General features: G+C 37.8%; 1 protein-coding gene across 6 annotated transcripts in view; it reads left to right on the top strand.

Moving 5' to 3' along the window:
• Nucleotides 1–19,165, top strand: part of Marchf1 (membrane associated ring-CH-type finger 1) — a 508,963-nt gene that overhangs the window by 395,222 nt on the left and 94,576 nt on the right. For all 6 annotated transcript variants that reach the window (XM_070016532.1, XM_070016533.1, XM_070016531.1 and 3 more), the window contains one exon: nucleotides 11,481–11,531. In XM_070016532.1, coding sequence (XP_069872633.1) covers nucleotides 11,481–11,531 — 51 coding nt within the window. The remainder of the gene's footprint in view (nucleotides 1–11,480; nucleotides 11,532–19,165) is intronic.

Consider the following 19,165-nt stretch of genomic DNA (forward strand, 5'->3'; position numbering starts at 1 on the left):
GGACATGGAGGCAAGTACTTTGTCTTTTTCAAGAACTCAGATCCCTTGTGCTCCTTCAGCTGGTATATAATCATCAATATGTCTCTCATCCTAAATGATGGTGAACCAAGTTTCATTCAGTGATGCAGTCTGCCTATAATGGTCAGATGATGTACACATGAATAAGTAAATGACAAAAAGATGTTATGACAAGGAAAGGTGAGTCAGTCACAACTAGTTTTCTAACCATAGTCAGACTTGGGGACTTAAAAATGGAGTATCATGTCAGGGAGAATTAGACTGAACAGCACATGATGAGAAAAGTGGACTTTTACCACGTGATAATGTTTTGTGAAGTTCCAAAGTACTAAGTACAAAGTACTAAGCTGTTTTAAAGAAAATGTACCTTAATCTTAACCTCAGAATATGAAGTAAAGATTATGTCTAAAAACGGCACATAAAAGAACCAATTAAATGTAACTGAAAACTTTTTGTAAGAGAAAAATTAGTTCCTCCTGAGGATTTATTCTGAATGTCACATTAGTGAATTTTACATGATTATCTCTTATACTATTTTAGTTTTTAAATACTGAATAGTGTTCTTGAAAACTTTTGTGAGGAGATTTTTTGAGTTCGTGACATTTCCGTTGATTGTTCTTTTATTAAGAATATGGTGTACTTTGAAATTGCTGCTCTGCCACCCGCACCACACAAGTGATTTTGCCATTCTCTCTGAGGTAAATGTCAAGTGTATGGTGTCCTTTTCAGTATACTGAGTTTTCTCATATGTAATAATCAGCCTCCTTAATTTGTGAATAATAACTTGTCCAATGATGACATTGAACTTACTTTTGAAATCCTTATCAGTTGACTTTGTATTTTAAGAGAGTCTGATTTAGTTGGGACCCTACAAGATGTCTTGGGCTGGATCACCTAAGGAGTCACTCAAATATTTCTTTCACCAATCAGTGTACTGTAAGGTACATGAAGTCTTTCAGGGATATGGACAAGCACTTACTTATGTCAGAGTGTAACATGCATGGCTTCTAGTCTATTTCTCAGAAAAGTCCTTGTTTCCATCTGAAACTTCATGAGGTTGGCCATCCCTTGTTCTCAGTCCAGTATGCCTTTTGATACTCTGAATTGCACATTAAGATCTGCTTATAACATTCTAGTGATTCTCTAGCCTACTTCTCCAATTTTGTTTTGCAAATTCCTCCCACAAACTATTTTCGATTTTTGTTTTTTGTTGGTCGTGGAGCTTGAACTCTGGGCCTGGGCACTGTCCCTCAGCTCTTCAGCTCAAGGATAGTGCTCTACTACTTGAGCCACAGCGCCACTTTGGTTTTTTCTGTTTATGTGGTGCTGCAGAATCGAACCCAGGGCCTCATGCATGCGAGGCAAGCACTCTACCACTGAGCCACCTTCCCAGCCCCCACAAAATATTTTCAAAAATAGTTTTTTCTAAACACAGAGTCAGGTGGTCATCGCCGTAACTATCCCATTCCTTGCACCGTTTTCTGTGTGAGTTACTCTTCTGATCACTGTGAAAACTCGACAGACACAAACATCCCTGACAATACTTGACAGAAACAACCTAAGGTGCAGGGAGATTAACTCAGCTCTCAGTTTCAAAGATCTCCATCCATGGTTGCTTGGCCCATGTACTTGGATAGAAAATCATGAAAATGGCAAGTACTTCATTTTATGTTGGACAGGAAATGAGACTAAGGAAGGGACCAAGGATCAGGGATTACCTATGAGATCAGGATGCACTTCCTCCAACCACCACTCCATTTCCTGCTTCCAGAACTTCTCCAACGAGTAACACTATTTGGGACCAAGTATTGGATACATGAAACGAAGGGATATTGTTCATGTTCAAACCATAACACACAAATAAATCGGGGGGGGGGGTTAGAATAAAGAAATGAAACTAGATAGGAGATACAGTTCAGTGAGAAATAATCCGCCTAGAACAGCAAGGTACCAGATTCCATTCCCAGCACTGAAAACAAAGAAAGAAGGAAAAGAAATGAAAAACAAATTGTTAGAAAATTATGTATTATGAAGTATTGTGTATTTGATTTATATGCCCCAGTACTGTTTTCTTCCATTGAGTAAGGATTTGCCAGGCTAAAAAGAATTTCACCAAAAGGAAATTTCCACCATGGATTTCAGGAATTATTCTTTACTTTCTTCATTCCCCCCATTGTATAAGAAGCAATTGTCATTTCAGTTAGAAACGAGATAGATGTTGCTTATTGGACCTGAGAACCTGGAATACTTATGAAATTTGAAATAATTCATAATGTATAATGTGCTATAGGCTTTAAAGTTTAATGAGTGTTTTTCTAGCCATCTCTTTAACTATGACTTTTGTCCTTATGACAGCGAAATAGTTTTACCATCTTGAATCTGAACAGAGACTGAAACACTGTTCTGTTTGTATCTGTGAGAACTGATGTTTGGGAGAATGTTCTGTTTGAAGGTGTGGCTCAAGAGGTAGAGCACTTATCTAGCAAGCATAAACCTTATTGCAAACCCATTATTATCCCCTCCAAAAGTAATCATTATTTTGAATATGCAAACCCATTATTATCCCCTCCAAAAGTAATCATTATTTTGAATAAGAAATGTAACCCTTTCCTAGGTAGAGAAGGCTGTTCAAGGCATGTCTCAGTAACTGTCCTAGGTGGCTAATGATATACTATCCCCAATTTGAAGATGATCTGTTTCACATTCAAATGTGAACTCTCATGTGTGTTATCACCTAACAGATAATAATAGTTGATGGACAATTCATACAAAATTATGCAAAAGCTCCCTGATGGTAAATGTATTTTTCCATCGGAGTCATAAGTGAAACAATTCCAAGCCCAGAAGCTCGCAGCTTTATTTTACCAAGAAATGTAAAAGGTCTCAGAGACAGGTTTTAGTGTTCTGTTGGACGTTTCTACTATTAACAGAGAGTCTTTACATTGGCGTCAGGGACTTGAAATGACAGTAAAATATATCCTCACCATATTTCTGTTGATTATACCAATTCAATTGATAAGCTACTGGGGTCTCCTTTCATCCTTTTTCTACTAACAAGAGTCAAAGTTGCAAATGTTTCCTCCATGGAACCAGTTCCACCGAGCCTTCTACTCTACTGGTTTCCAATAAGCACACAACCCTAACCATGTCTTCTTTAACACAGCCAACATCCACACAACCAGGAAGTCTAAACTCCTTTCCAGGGCAATTTAAGAAAGCAGTCAGTGCTGAGAAGTCTCTTTAAAAATTGAAAATAGCCACAGGGGTCATCTACAAGTGCAGTTCCACTGGCAGACAACTTTGTTCGCTATAAATTCAGGTGGCTCTTCCTCTGTGCCTTACCTATGAGAAAGTAGTTGAAAGAAGTTTAGACCCAGGCCTGCACGTCTGTCATCAATTTTTCACTCATTGGTTACATTTATGTGTCAGGTACCACTGAATAAAAATTTATTCGGCTTTTCACTTATGTGTACTAAGGGAGAAAACAAAAATAGGCAGTAGAGTTTAAAAAGTATGAACCAAGTGAATTATACTTTATACCAGGCTTTAACTGAAAAATAATTTCTAGCTCATAAGGGTAAAAAAATTAGCTATGTGTTGACAATAATAGAATAAAACACATTTGGTGAGGACTGTGGAAATATTATTATATTTATTATATATGATAGGGTTTAGTGTCATCTACTGATAATTTATTTGTTATAGCTCTTATTTATAAACTTCTAACCTAATAATCCTTAGGTACCAAGTGATGTTTTTATATATTTTGAACATTGCTATCCATTTTAGCATGATTCTTTGGTAGTATTGACAGAGATATTTTTGAATTTTTCAAACATTCTAAACCTAATCTATATCCTTAAAAATGGAAGAAAAATCTTAAAGAAATGACAGAAACTATTCTAATACAACAGTGTACAGAACAGTAAAAATTTAATGTTTTGTTCGTTAATTTGTTTGGAGCAATTAAACTTCATCCAGTGAACAGCATATTAGACACTGTTCCAAGGAATAGAGTTAAAGTACTAAACAAAACAGATTTTCAGTAACCATGAAGAAACTTCTATGAGTTACTTAGAAGAATAAGACCTGATGAATGGAATAAATTTCATCTAAGGTGTTATCAAGTTCTGAAGTTTCTTTTTTTGTTTCTTTGAATGTTTTATCTATTGGTGAGTGTGGGTCATTATAGTCTTCAACTATTATTGTACTACGGTCAATCATTACTTCAAAGTCCAATAGTATTTGTTTAATAATATTGAGTATATCAAGATTTGGTGCATATATGTTAACAACTGTTATTCCCTCTTGATGGATTGTTCCTTTTATGGACGTGAAGTGGCCTTCTTCTGATTTTGATTTGAAGTGTACTTTATCAGATATGCCTGTCCTCAGAGCTCACTTGATTTGGATCTTTCTCTACCCTTTCACCCTAAGCCAATGTTTGTTGTTGAAACTAAGATTCATCTCTTGTAAACAACAAATGATTGGTTTTGCTCTTTAATCCTACTCCAAGTTCCATCCATTTCTATCAGACAGCTAAAACTATGAACATCACTATTAATGTCATAGTTTCTGATATTTTGTAGTTTTTGATGCTTGCTTTTTTGCTATGCCTTCATTCTTAGTCTACTCATCAATTGGAGTTTATTCCTGCCTGTATTTCCCTCTTTTCTTGTTTATATTCCTCTGTATAAGATTGCTAGGCATCTTCTTTAGTGTTTATTTATTTGGTAGATATAAATTCCTTTAGCCTTTGTTTATCCTGGAGAAGTTTTGTTTGTCCTTCAGTTATGAAGGATAGTTTTTCTGGGGACATTGCCATAGGTTGACAATTATCTTTCAAGGCTTAGGTTATATATTTCTATGCACTCCTTGCATTTAGTGTCTGTGTTGAGAAATCTGCTGCTATTACTATAATGGGGTTTCCTTTGTATGTGGCTTATTGCTTCTATTTTGCAGTTTTCAATATTCTTTATTGGTTCTATTTTAGGTTTTAACTATATTATGTCTGGACATATTTCTTCTGTGGTCTTGCCTGTTGAGTGTTCTGTAAGCCTTCTCAACCTAAATGACCTTCTCTTCCTCAAGCTTTAAGAAATTTTCTATTATTTTACTGTATGTGTTATCTATGCCATTAGCTTATAGCTGTCCTCCCATCTAGTCCCATGATTTGTAGGTTTGGTTTTGATTTTTGTTTTTGTTTTTGTTTTATAAGGCTTAAACTCCAGGCCTGGGCACTGTCCCAGAGCCTCTTTCTGCTCATGGCTAGCTCTTTAACACTTGAACCACAGTGCTACTTCCGGTTTTTGAGTGGTTAATTGGAGATAAGAGTCTCACAGGGACTTTTCTGCCCTGCTAGCTTTGAACAACAATCTTCAGATCTCAGCCTCCTGAGTAGTTAGAATTACAGATTTGAGCCTCTGGTGCTGGCTGATTTGGTCTTTTGATGGTATGCTCCACTTATATTGACCACATTTTGTCTTCATCTTTCTCTGATTGATATAGTACCTTCAGATTTTCTTAATCCCTGATTTTCTATTTTCAATTTGTTTTATTCTATTAGCAAGACTCTCTGTTGAGCTTTTGATTTTGATTATTGAGCTTTTCTTTTTTCTTTTATCTTAATCATACAAAGGGGTTGTCATTTAACAAAGCAGTTTATGAATACAATACATCTTGATCAATGCCATTTCTAAGATTCTATTTTGATTTTTCCCACAATGTTTGTGTGTTTATTGAATTCCTCTCTCATAGTCTGCATTGTATGCATTCCTTTACTCATATGTTTGTTGGAATTTTCTTTCAGCTCAGCCATCTATTTGTATCTTCTTTGATTTCAATCAAGCATTTATATATTCCTTCCCTCATTTCATTGATCTTTTCAGTATTTGCCTTTTGAAGAGATAAATTTCCTTTTTAGCACAATAATATTTCAACGGTGAAATTTATGTATCTAAGTACACGTTTGGTTTAGAAGGCTTAATCTTTAACCTTGATTTGGGTATTTGCTAGTATTTAAGTACAGCTGGGTTATGATATGGTCGTGATGATTTTTGTTGTTGTTTTTCTTGGAGGATGATTTAGCTCAGTACATAATTAGGCCATTGTGTTCAAGGTACTGAATCCTGACCCCTAGTCCACTGAGACAGGAAGAAAAGTAGCTGTAGAGAAAAATCACTAAGAACATTGACCCACACTGTGACTGCACTACCAGAGCTCTGGTATGTTGGGAAGAATACAGGAGCCAAGATGATCCTTTGTGAGAAAACTGGAACTTAGAAAGAAAGGGTGGTAATAAAATGGACCCAAGAGGGATAAAGCTAGTGACAATTACATGGTATGTGTGTGTGTAGCAGGAAGGCAGCCAGTGTAGTGGCTGAGGTTAGCAGAAGAGGCTAATGAGAGAGTGGATGGAGTATGGTAAGTAGATAAGGCCTGCTCAGTGATGTGTTGAGGAAGAAAGGCAAAAGAGCAGAAAAGACGGGTCCCTAGATTAATAAACCAATGGATCGACAAAAAATGATCTGGCAATGCAATGACCTTCTGAACATATAGATAACACAAGATTTCTGATTTGGGAGTATAGGTAGAAGAAAGGATAACCAGGAGTACTATTCAATTTGTAGAGGGAAAGAAAGCTCGGATGGGGTGGTGACTGGAGAGGGCAGGAGAAGATGTGTTTTGAGGTCAAATATTGAAAGGTGAGTGTCATGTCTCATGTACAGGGGCTGCAAATAAAAGGGAGAAAGGGAGCTAAGAAGAAAGAGAGAACAAGAATACCCAAATTGAATGTACAGCCTTTGGTTGGTTTCTAAGTGGAGGAGAGGAGTTAAGTCTACAGGACCCTCAGCCTCACTCAATTTCCACACACTGTGATTTCCTCTTCCCTACTAGCTGCAGACTCACGGCCTTGTTGAACTTAGCTTAGTGAAGTTTTTGCCCCAGGCTGCTGCCAAGGTCTTCATTTCTGTAATGATTTCCTTGGAGTTTTGTCTGGACCTCGAGTTCCACCAGACCTTAGTGGTGCTCTCAGTTTTGTCTCACAAGGGAGTATGCAATGCAGATGGCGTGTAGGAGACACTGACAGGTCTCTGCATGACCTTCACTGGGTGGTACTCACTGAGTGGTCATAGCCTGAATGCTCTAGATCCGAATTTGCCGACAGACCCTGGGATGTTGTCACCAATCAGAATGTAGGGGCATGGCCTTCAGTTTTGAGACATCAGGTCATCGTTATTGCCAGGATTTTTATTTTCCCATTTAAGAACAGAGTTGAATAAAGTAGCTTTGTTCATGCATCCTTATGTTCTGCTTTTATTTCTCTGGCATAGATGCTTAAGCGAGATTACTGCGTAAAGTAAGGTTTGTTAACCTTAAGTGTTGCCAGATTTCTTTTCAAATAATACTGAAAAAAAACTGTCACACTCCCAGTAGCAGTTTTTGAGAGTATTTTTTTTACCTATCTCATCAGCAACAGAAGTGATTACTCTTCTAAATTTTCCCAGCATGATATGTGGAAAGCAATGTCAGGTTGCTTTTACATCTTCCAGATTGCTTGAGACTTTAACCATCTTTCCTATCTTTATTGACAACTTGCAGTCTTATTTTATGAATTTCTGTCTCAATCTTTTGCTCATTTTTTTTTAAAAATTGGGTTACTTTCTGTCACCTTTTTCTGAATAGCTAAAACTCTTTTGTATTGAGGAAGTCAAACTCCATGGTTTTCTAACAGTTATTTACTTATTCACTTTGATTTTTTTTCATATTTCTTCAGACAGCATGTAATTAAATACACTGATATCATCACTTCTGATTCCTGTTCGGTTTGCCAAACCTAAAATAGATCTTCAAATTTAGGTTTATTTTCAATGGTTTTATTTGAACGCATAAGACTTCGTGATAATGTATCCATGTGATAGAGGCGTGGATTATACTTTCAAATGAATAGCCAGTTGTCCAGCAGTATTTACTACATCAGCTTTAAAACCTTTCAAAATTGATATCAATATGAATCCTCCCCAAGTTCAATACAAGTACACACACACACACACACTTACACCTTATATTCAAAGTGTTAATTCTCAAAGACAATACTACTGGAAATGTTTCAGATGACCTTCAAGTTACCGCATCTTGTGCTTCTTTGAAATACTATTAACTTTTAAGCAGGGAGTGGGGGAGGGGAACAGTATATCATGTCAAGGATTTCAGTGAAAATGTCTCAAACTGGCTTCTTCACACAAGACGATTCCATTTTTCTTTAAATTTACACTAAAAACTTCAAGTTTCCATACTATGTTCTTCCAATCAAATAGTTTAATACACAGATAATCATATGTAGATAATGCATGACTCATCGTGTTGCATATTCTTTAATATATACCAGTCCATTTTAAAGAGAAACAATGTCTTTTTCCTTAGAGTATATCATTAAAAATACATTTAAACCAAATTTGATAATGACTTCCTGATTTGGCAGTCATTTATTATGGAAAAAGAAATCCAACTATGTTTACTAAGATCAAACCTGAGGAAAAAATACTATGAAGAATGACAAAAATAAACTAACAGTAACAAATGATAAATTGAAGAGAGTACATTCCTTGAAAAAAATAAAATATTATTCTGAGAACTGCTTGTCTCTCTATACTGGCAATGACATTCTAATATCCAACAATGCCACCTAATGAGTCCATACTTTTTATGCAGACCTGACAAGAACTCTTGTTGGCTCCAACTTTTATTGACTGACAAGGTCATTATAATTTGGGTAGCAGGAAGATTGTTAGATTCTGAGACAGCTTATATTTAATCTAAAGTAAAATATTTAAATTGATCGTAATGAGATATGACAACCATATTGACTAATCTACAAAGAAGAATATGTCATTGTAACTGTAATGGGACAAGCTACCAATTAATTAGTAGCAAATTGGACAGACACTTTTGGAAGTCTTCCAAGACGGAAAGAGCTTCCAACACTTTGCTTGAAAAGCAAGGCCGACCAACTTTCTTAATAACCTTGGCTAGAAAAAAAATGGCAATATTTGTTTCATTCTTAAATTTTATGTGCCGAAACCTAACGCACCTCAGAGTTTCAAGATAGGGAAACCGAGATGTGTACGAGAAAACCATCCATGTAGGAGCCTGCAAAGATGGCCATGAGTTTTGTGGAGAAGTTCTTTGTCACTTGTAAAAAATAATAGAAATACTTCAACCCTGTGATTGACAAAAGATTTTCTCTTATAACTCCTATGATCCTTATAAGATTGCTCCACGACGTTACCTCTCTATTGTGTAGAGGTGAAATTCAAGTTCACAAATGCCAAACAATCCACTCCTATTAGAGCTAGCTCACCCCCGTGTGAACTAATTCAAAAGTGACGCTACCTGCATATCACAGTGGCACAACAAGAGAATACACGACTGTCATCTCACACACTTGAGTACCTGCCTTGTCTATGTGCTGAACAGAACCGTAGAAAACTTGTCCTTGAAAAGAAAAATTTCCAACCTTCACCTAAGTTTGTTTCTTTCAATGTTTGACCTTGAGTTAGGAGAGCATAGAGCCAGTGGATTTCACTATAAAAGACCTTTTGAAATACTAAAATATTCAACAGATGCTGCCCCTCCACTAGACTGTAGGATACAGGTGAAGAATGAGGAAATCACCTGTTTACTCCACCCCGATGCTGAGCTTACATTTGGGAAGGGAGGGAATCTCTTTCAAAGTGGTTTGAAAAATTAAGTGATCAAATGGAAGTGTCCTACTGCTTTTTTCTCACTTCCTGCAGCAGCTTCAATTCTGATTCCTTAGCCACATACTCGAGTATCACTGGAATAAAGGAAACATAACAACACAGACTCTAGGACAAGTCTGTTTCCAAAGTCTATTACTGCATGTGGTTTATTTACCTCTGTGTTACACAATCATCTGTCAAAACCCTGAGTTTCAATGCAAAGAAGTGATCGATTGATTTTGTTAGCTGGAGTCTAGAAGAGGAGTTGAGATGTCAGTAGAAAAGTGTCTCTCTCCATCACCAGAGAAAGTTAATCAGGGAAAAATGTCACTGGGTAGCACATCCATTCATCTCCTGCTGGCTGGGGAGGGGGCTGTTGTGAGATGTAACTAATTGCATTGTTGTGACTCATCTCAGTCTGTAATAACATGTTCCGCCATGACACCATGGTTGGAGGAGATGGATGCTGCATGGGAAGGAGAATGCTGCTCGGCAAGGCTGTCTGCAAAGCCTCTTCCTCGCAGTGAGCGAGCTGCTTGGGCCGCACAGTTGCCCCTCTGCCCGAGACTGCTCTCTCCATGTCTCTCTAAACTGTCTCCAGTAGCCAACCTGGGCCACTTCAGACCCAGACGTCCTGACGGCAGCTCACTTCTCAGAAATGACCTCTGTCAAAACACACCACAGGTCCACGCTGAGACAGAATCTAGAAGCTGAACAAAAAGGAAAGAAAAGAAAGAGGAAGGATCCTTACCCCGAGTAAACATTTCAATGCAAATGTTGATACGGATCCTTCACAAATGTGTGGTATCCAGAAATGATCTTTCTAGCATTTTCTCTATAGAAGAGATGGACTCTTTCTACTTGTAAAACGTAGAATGCTACACACCTTGATTTTTGTAGTCAATGATCCATTAAAGAGTAGTTGGCAGAGTAGGAAGAATGAACAGGTGCCTAGTCTCTAGCCTTAGGGCCGGCTTGACATAGACACAAACTCTGTGATTGCCAGAAACAAAGGCTTGCTGACTTCCAACAGGGGCTCAATTTCCCAGTCTTTTTCTACTTTAAAATTACATGACTTTACAAAAATACCATTTTTCCTATTTCTTATTTTTTTTTGAAACTAGGATCTCTTAAGCCCTTAAGATGAGAACAGGGTATTAATTTTTAAAACACTTTTAAGTTTTAAATTTTAAAACATAACTCAAAGAGCATTTTAAAATTTAAAAAGCAAATGTGTTAAAATTTCAAAGTGTGTAACATCACAGAAAAGACCAATCAAATGTATTTTAGAAGAACACGATGAAGGTATCTCCCACGAAGCTGACAGGGTCAGATGACTGGCACTGAGAACCAGAATTTACTCAGAATTTCCAAATACAAATGTGGAAGTAACAGGATTGTATATTTGTCTTGTCTGTTTTATTTTCAAAGAAATTGTGCAATTTCTTTCTGGAGCAATAATCATTTTCTGGAAATGAATACTCTAAACTTGATGACTACTGAGAGGATAAGTGAAATGTTTTCAAAAGCAAACTTCTTATTAGAGAGATACAATTGAAGAGAAAAGTCATTCTCTACAAGCAATTTGTATCTCAATAATAAAAAAAAGCACCATTTGAGAACATTCAATCATCTAACCTGGGCTGTGCTTTCTCTTCTCAATGGTAAACAGCATTGCCACATTGTCTTTTAATCAGTGTTTCTAATCTTATTTTTCAGAATGACAAATCCCCGGGGAGATCTGCCAGTCGATCGAGTAACATTTCAAAAGTAGGTGAAATACATTCCTGTTCTCATTTATTGATTTCTACATTTCATGAGCTCAATAAAGATTTGTAATATTTGACCTGGAATTGTTATCAGTGAACAACACAAAGTTGTTGACAGTGTTAGCTGTTCCAGTGTTAACTATTTGTTGTATAAAAATACATGATTTGATAGCACTAAATAAGTATTTCTCCTCTTCTGTGCTAAATAGAGATGATTTGCTGCTTACAGACTTGTAATGCAAAATATGGTATTTTTCTTACTTTAAACACCAAAGTGCCACAACTCCAAGTTAAATCTAACTTGGCATATGCCCATAAATCTAATTTTTTAAGAACTTGGATTCAGTCCTTTCAGAATTGATTTTCCTCACCAAGGTAAATTTTAGAAATCAATTTGGGAAATATATTATTAGTTTGGTCATGTTTAGGTTATCGAGTCATCACATTTACAAACAAAACACTCCTGAGACTCTCTGAAAATTTAAACCAGGCTTCAGAGTATTGAAGAGATTCTGAAGTCAGAGAAAATCTAGAATTTGTCTTGCCTAAAGGAACCGTTCTCTAAACTCAGGCACCATGGGCTGTGTGGTGGTGTTCTTGAGAATTGAAAGCAACATAAGGCCTATTTCTTAACAGGGGAAATTTTGATTTCTAAGAATCTTATTAGAATCAAGATGAAGTCACTGTGAACAGAGCTTGCTATTCAGATGACTGACTAGTTAGCCATCTTCCACATCCCTGACCTTAATTTTATATTAGTAATACTAGATCACTTTCCTTATAAAGAACCTTGAAAATAGTAATAAGCTCTAGGCATTGTAGATACTACATCAGCTCTGAATTGAGAAGGGTTTGTTTTTTATATTCAGAAACAAAGGAATTACTTGCTCATTGCAAAACAAGAGTAGGAAGAATATCCATGTTTTCTTACATTGGATTTCCAAGTCCCATTCTTACAGAACAATGTCAAACTGCCAGGAGGACTGTACACACACATATACTAGGGTGGTTATATTAGCTGAACCCAGAGGTTAGAAACCTATGAAGGTTTTAAGGTTAATTCTTGATACACAGTAAACAAGCCTGCCCATTCTCCTTCTGGAGACTGTGTCTCTATCTTGCAAGGCATTGTCAATTAAAGTATCCTTTGAAAGATAAACCAGAACAAAAGCAGGCAATGTGTTTGCTTGTAGGACTTAGGGACACAAGAGACCCATAGAGAATGGCACAATTTGGAGACAGTAGATTCCATAAAAGGCAGGGCCTGGTGAGAACCGCACCCTAGAGGGGAGCTGTGGGAACTTTCCTCATTGTCCAGGCTCCCCTTCACTTTTTGTCCCACAGCTCATCCTCATCTTTGGGTGAAAACTCCAATTTAACACAGACCCCAAAGCATGGGGCTCTTCCTATTAACATAGGCTTAGAACTTCCAAAAATGAAAACGGACAATCCCTTTTTCCACAGAAGCAAATGATCTTCCATCTTGGCTATTGTAATGGAAAGCTAACGGATACCTCAATGTCTCCGATTTCATTCAAATTTGGGTTTCCTCAGAGATATTTGAAAGCCAATGTGGCCACCTCTGGGTTGAGACCAAACACTGAGTTCTAGTCTCTGTCCTGTCACTTCCTATCCGTGTGACCCTGGGACATTCCCTTAGCATCTGTAAGCACAGTCCCCTCCGCTGTGATGAAGGATGATAATGTTCATCACCTGAAGGAGGGTCTCTTCGGTATATATGAAATAATGCAATGCCTTTCCAATGCCTTCCAGCCTAGGCTCACAACCAGAACTCTGGTGACATCTTTCTGATCTTGAAAGTAGATGTTGAATAAGTACAACTTAGATACTTGTAAACAATACTGACAATTCTTTCATTGCATCAAGTATCATGGTCTAGGAGTAAAACTCTACTTTCTAAACTGCTGAGTTTACATCATGCAGCTTGTTTACAGTGGTTAGCTTTATTTATGGTTTTTAGAAAATGAATCACAAGTATAGTTTCCCTTCCATGAATTCCTCTTTCAAGTTTTACTATATATTCCAGTTTCCTTAAACATAGATTTGTGAATAGCAGTGAATTCACATAGGTCAGTGTTAGTTTTACTCGGAATGAATGTCTTCTTTTATCTTTTCTCTGTTTCATGCTATCATTATTACCATCAAACTTCAGAAAGTCCTGAGAACTCTCTCCAGAATAGGAATGGCAAAGGCTCCTCCATCATAGCTCTCGGTCTGTTCACCTGCCTCTTCCTTGCAGCTTGCTACTGAAAGATCAAGTTTCCCAATCATTAATTCTTGTTTAACCTTGTTCCATACCATAGTGGAGGGTTGGGGGGGGGGGAAATCTCTATTCCTTCTTCAGAAATATCAACTGAGAAGGTTCAATAGATCAGATCAATGTATGTATATACACATATTGTATGTATGATATACATGGTACATATGTATAAGTACACACATAAATACAATGAGGAAAATCACAGCAACATGTCCATAGAACAAATGGCCTAACAGGTTGGAGACCCTCTATTCTGAAAGATCTGTTGGAAGTTTGGTCCTGGCATGCATCGAAGAACTTGTATTTCAAGAGTAGAGCGCCACCCCACCTGATAAAAATGGTTCATTGTGTCAGTATGACTAAACCATATCTTACCCCAAACACGTGCTTGCCTTCAAATGGATGCCCACAGGATGGAGTCTCCAGTGATGGTTTGTTTTTTCCTGGTAAACAATGCTGCATAAGTTTTGTTATAGCTGACTGTTATAGCATGTAGTACATCCTGTGCAATCTGCTAGGAAGAACTTCTGGGAGCAAGTTTTTGTTTCCTCTGACCGCAGCCCATGTGCCTTTCCTCTTTGCTGATTTTTCTTCGTATATTTTTGTTCTGAGAAGTCATAGTTAGAGTATGTAAACCCATACCATTAGTTAATGGCTTGACAATAGAGGTGGATATAGAACCCAACGAAGTCCTTGAGCTCTGCTACTACTTTTGTGAACACGCATGGAACTAAATTACCAAAGTTGCCATTTAGGAGCATTTATTATAAACAGGATCCTGGTATGGTCAACAGGGAAACTTCCAAATATTAACTAATAAATGTTAAACTTTTGGAGAACATCAAAATTACATCCATAGTTATTGCACCTGAATATTTGTTCTATGTAATCTCCAAAGGCAATATACTTTGATTTTTCTGGTTATTTCAACATCTCCATATTAGTTAATATTTCTAGTTCATTTTAGTCAATAAAAAATAGTCCATAAGTCTTTTTTTCTTTTTTTGGAAATTAGGTATACTTTAGATATGTTAAAGTTGACCCAGGAGTTACAGAGAAATCACAGACATTTCAGATGATATTGTTTAATAGTGTTGGTCTAAAGAAAGCAGCATGCATTAATCATTAATCCTTATTTTCTTTTTTTAAAAAAATGGCTTAGATATTAGTAGTTCTTGTTGCTATTGAATGCACATGTGGCTCACAAATAATTTCCTCAAGGTAAAAAATTAGATTAAAAGAATTTTCCTTTCTTTGATCTCTTGTCCATGAGAGGCTTTTCTATCCAACTGGCATTTCACAAGGAAAAAAAAATTCTTGAAAGCAGATTATCCCAAAGAAACAAAGCCTTTATTTAGAGTTCAACAGAATTTTCTTTTAAATACAATACAGTCTTTTTGGTTGTTAAAGCAGTTCACAATATCTAATCTATTTATGAAAAGAAATCAAAAGCCACTGTCTTAACAGAATAATATTTTAGCTTTTTTTCATAATTTCCTAGCATGTTCCTCAGATTTCCTCGACTTTGCAAAGGTTCCTCTAAACTATTTAATCAATTTCTGCATAGAAAGATGTTAGACAAGGTGAATACATTACCTATTTTACCAAGTAGTATTCCTCTCTCTCCTATATGAATAATGCACTCATTCTTCAATAAATGAAGGCACAGTGTATAATATAGTCAATACAATTAATTCAACAATACTTTGGAGGGTGTATGATGTACAAAGCACTAATACAGATCATAACATTTTAAGCAGATGTTTTGTGGTGGTCAAATATTCATTTTTACTTCTAGAATTCTTTAGCTGTCCATATTCTGCCACATTTGCCTTTAAGAATCCAAATTATTTTCAGCAAAGAGTCAAGGTGAAAATGTTCCCATTATGTAAAATGTGCCGGGAATTCTTTCAGCTGAACCTGAGCCACACATTTGCATCTCTGCACAGGTGTTTAATGTCCTGATTTATTGAGAGATCCATCTTGGTTGGCTAATCCTAGGGACCTATAAATCAGCCATACCCTCAGACAATATTCCTTCAGAGGCTAAGTTTGATAGGCAGGTTGTAAAATTAGGGACTAGCTGGAAATGAGGTGAACTAATTTGAGGATTTAACTAGAACCTCAATCAAGATCCAGCCCAAAGCCAAAATTGATTGAGTAAAGGCTGTAGGGGGAAAAAATAATAAAAGCTGAGCATATCTTGTGTCCTAAAGCTTTTAGAAATTCACTCCTCGGCTGGTCTCATCTAACCTCACAATTTGATACATAATCAGCGGGTCCAGAACTCTCAGACTTGTCTCATCCAGTGTTGGCCATGAATCCCAGGCTCAAATAGCCTACTCAAAACTTCTGTATTAACTGCATAATAGGAAGAGAGAGGTCTTAGGTGAGACTGTCCAGAGATGATAAGATGAGAACATTGTTTAAAAGAGGCCTGAATAGGCAAAAGCAATGAGGAGGAGCCCCTTGGCCCGGCATTGGGACTCCAGCCTGTAAAATTCACTTGAACTTGCCTTCCTCCACACCCAGGCCAGGGAGCAAGGTTTTTTTATTCTCCAATACTTGACATTCATCAGTTCAGGGAGAGGAAGAATCCTAGACACTTTCACTCACCTTACATATAGATGAGCTGTCCACAAGCCAAAGGACTGTCCAGAGTATCGGCCCTTTCTGCTCATTAGATGTGATTATACATGATTATTTCATTAATATAATGCATAACTCTGCTGCTCGACAATTGCCAGTCAATTGAGGTCAGCTCCAATCTGCAGTGTGATACGTGCCTGGGGCAGGACCAAGTAATGTGCATCGATTTCCATGTCAGGTGCATGAACACTGCTTTCGGACTTCTTCGACATGTGTTGAAAATAACACAGGACAGAGCAATAGCCGGATACCCAGGCCAGACAGTGCATCGATCCATTCCATCAGAGGCACCGCAGGTGACACACAGCTCAATAGAGCTCTGGCCTGGTTATGTTCACAGGGTCTACCATCTATTGCCTGAACCACCAAGATTCTGCAGGAAACAGACAGACATAAAATGCTGACATGCTAAAGCAGTTATCTTTATATCTTTATAAGCCCACTTTTCACATAATGACCGAAATAATCCTTCACAAATACAAGTTAGTAGGGTTTGTCTTGCTACTGTTCAAAACTTCCAATTCTTTTATGTCATCAATCCTGACAGTGGCCAAGAAGCCATAATCAATCCCTGAACTCTTCCTCCAAATGTATTCTTATCACTCTTCCTTGTTATTTTTTTTTGTCAGACATGGGGCTTGAACTCTGGGCCTGGGAACTGTGGCTTAGCTCTTCAGCTCAAGGCTAGTGCTCTAACACTTGAGCCACAGCGCCACTTCTGGTTAATTGGAGATAAGAGTCTCACAGATCTTCTTGCCTGGACTGGCCTTGAACTGCAATCCTCAGATCTCACCCTCCTGAGTAACTAGGATTACAAACTGAGCCATGGGGGCCAGGCCCTTATCACTCTTCCTGTTACTCAGCACCAGGCACACTGACTTCCTACTGGTCCCCAAACTTGGGTTTTGTCCTTTAGGCTACTGCTTCCCTAATGATTGTTGGCCTGACATCAGTGTGATTGGCTCTCCTTGCTCTGTCCAAATATCACCTTATCAATAAGGAGCTCTGTCTTATTTCTGTATGTACGTATGGATGGATGGGTGTGTATGAATGAATGTATGACACTTTTATTAATTAACTGATTGATTGCTTTGTGCAGAGAGTATCTGTTCATAATTAAGGCTGGCTTCAAACTCAAGATTCTCACTCCTCAGCCTTCCAAGTACTGGGATTACAGGCATGAATCACCATGCTCAACCTCTTTATTGTTCCTTTAAGAAAGACTTCCAAGCATCATCTCAACCACAAACCTACTTCAGAGCACGAAGAATAAGGCATCGGATGTGAGATGAGGACATCTACACAATCTCCCAGCAAGAGCTTGCTGGCTTCATCCAGCCATCATCCAGCCTCTTGAATATGCATCAGTCTTAGGAAAGTGAGCCAGGGAGATGCCATAAATCTCAAAAGTACAATATATTCATATAGCAACATCCATAAAATGTGCTTGGCCCCTTGTGGGTGCTGGAGTTAGGTCCAGACATTAAGGGGGAAAGTAAAGTGACCCTCAGCAGCATGTCTTGTGGTTCCCTGGAGGAATCTGTGCCCCCCACAGCTGTCGCTGAGAGATCTGTGGATGTTTGAGTTTGGATTGAAGGCAGGGACTCCCCCAGTGCAGCCCAGAGAGAGTCTTTGTAAAGCTAAGACTCCCATCTGGCCACTTGGGTCTCTTTATAATGATAGCCCAAGTAAAGAAGTCTGCGTTCAGGCTAGTCTTGATGAACTTGGGAGAATCTATCTGAGGCTTTGTCTTGTATTCTGGCAAGTGATAGGTGTAGCAGAGTGTGAAATACATTTTCTCTTGTCCTTCTGTATCATCCATAGTCCTTAAATTATGTCCACTTTAAAAAAAAAACATTAGAACCCTTCCCAGTTTGCTCAGCCTTGTGATAATTGGAAGAACTGGAAGCTCTAATGGATTTCACCTCTAAAATAAGAAAATAACTTTTCACAGTTTTTAAGGCCTCTTTTAGCCTCACTTTTAAGTAAGTTACTAAAGCCCTGAATATAATGCCCACAAAGAAGCTAGGATCAATAACGTCATTTCCTCCAGCATCTTAGTAGTTGGATATAGTCTCCTTTCAATGTTTCTTCCCTGTATTGCCTAGCCACTCTGGCCTCCCCCGGAGGTCCTGAGCCAAGATAGCATTAGTTGAAAACAGAGTGGGTTGTTAAAAAGCACTGTGTTTGTGGAGCTGAAATTCAGAAATGCAGCTGTAGGTTGGCTCAGAACTCAAGCACAATGGGCACGGATTGCTGTTGGCATTTGGCATTAAACTTATCCATCTTCTTAGCTGAAGAACGCTATTGCCAGAGCTCTTGACATAATGCCCAACCAAACACAGGCTCCTAAAGAATTCAGAGGAGTGGCCATGCCAATTTGGGTTGTTGACATAGATAAAGTGTCCACTTTAATTTGACGTTAAGCTCTTTCCTATGTGCTTCCCTATTTAAATTTTTTCCTCTTTTGATTATAAGATATATTAGAGCCTCGTGAGATGGATTTATATCATTATGGTGTGTGATTTTTTTTTAATGTTCCTGACATCGTGGGCAATTGTTGCCAGTTCCACAGGTTATTTGAAGATGTCTCTCTCCGAGACTTGGCCCTTTAGGTCAAGGTGAAAAAGATCTGCATTAGGCGATAGATGGAGTAGAATAATGTACCTGGCAACGCTGATCAAGATGCAGTGTTCTCATAAATT

This window comes from Dipodomys merriami, unplaced genomic scaffold, assembly GCF_024711535.1.
Source record: "Dipodomys merriami isolate MVZ:Mamm:240054 unplaced genomic scaffold, mDipMer1.0.p SCAF_12, whole genome shotgun sequence".
Lineage (NCBI taxonomy): Eukaryota > Metazoa > Chordata > Mammalia > Rodentia > Heteromyidae > Dipodomys > Dipodomys merriami.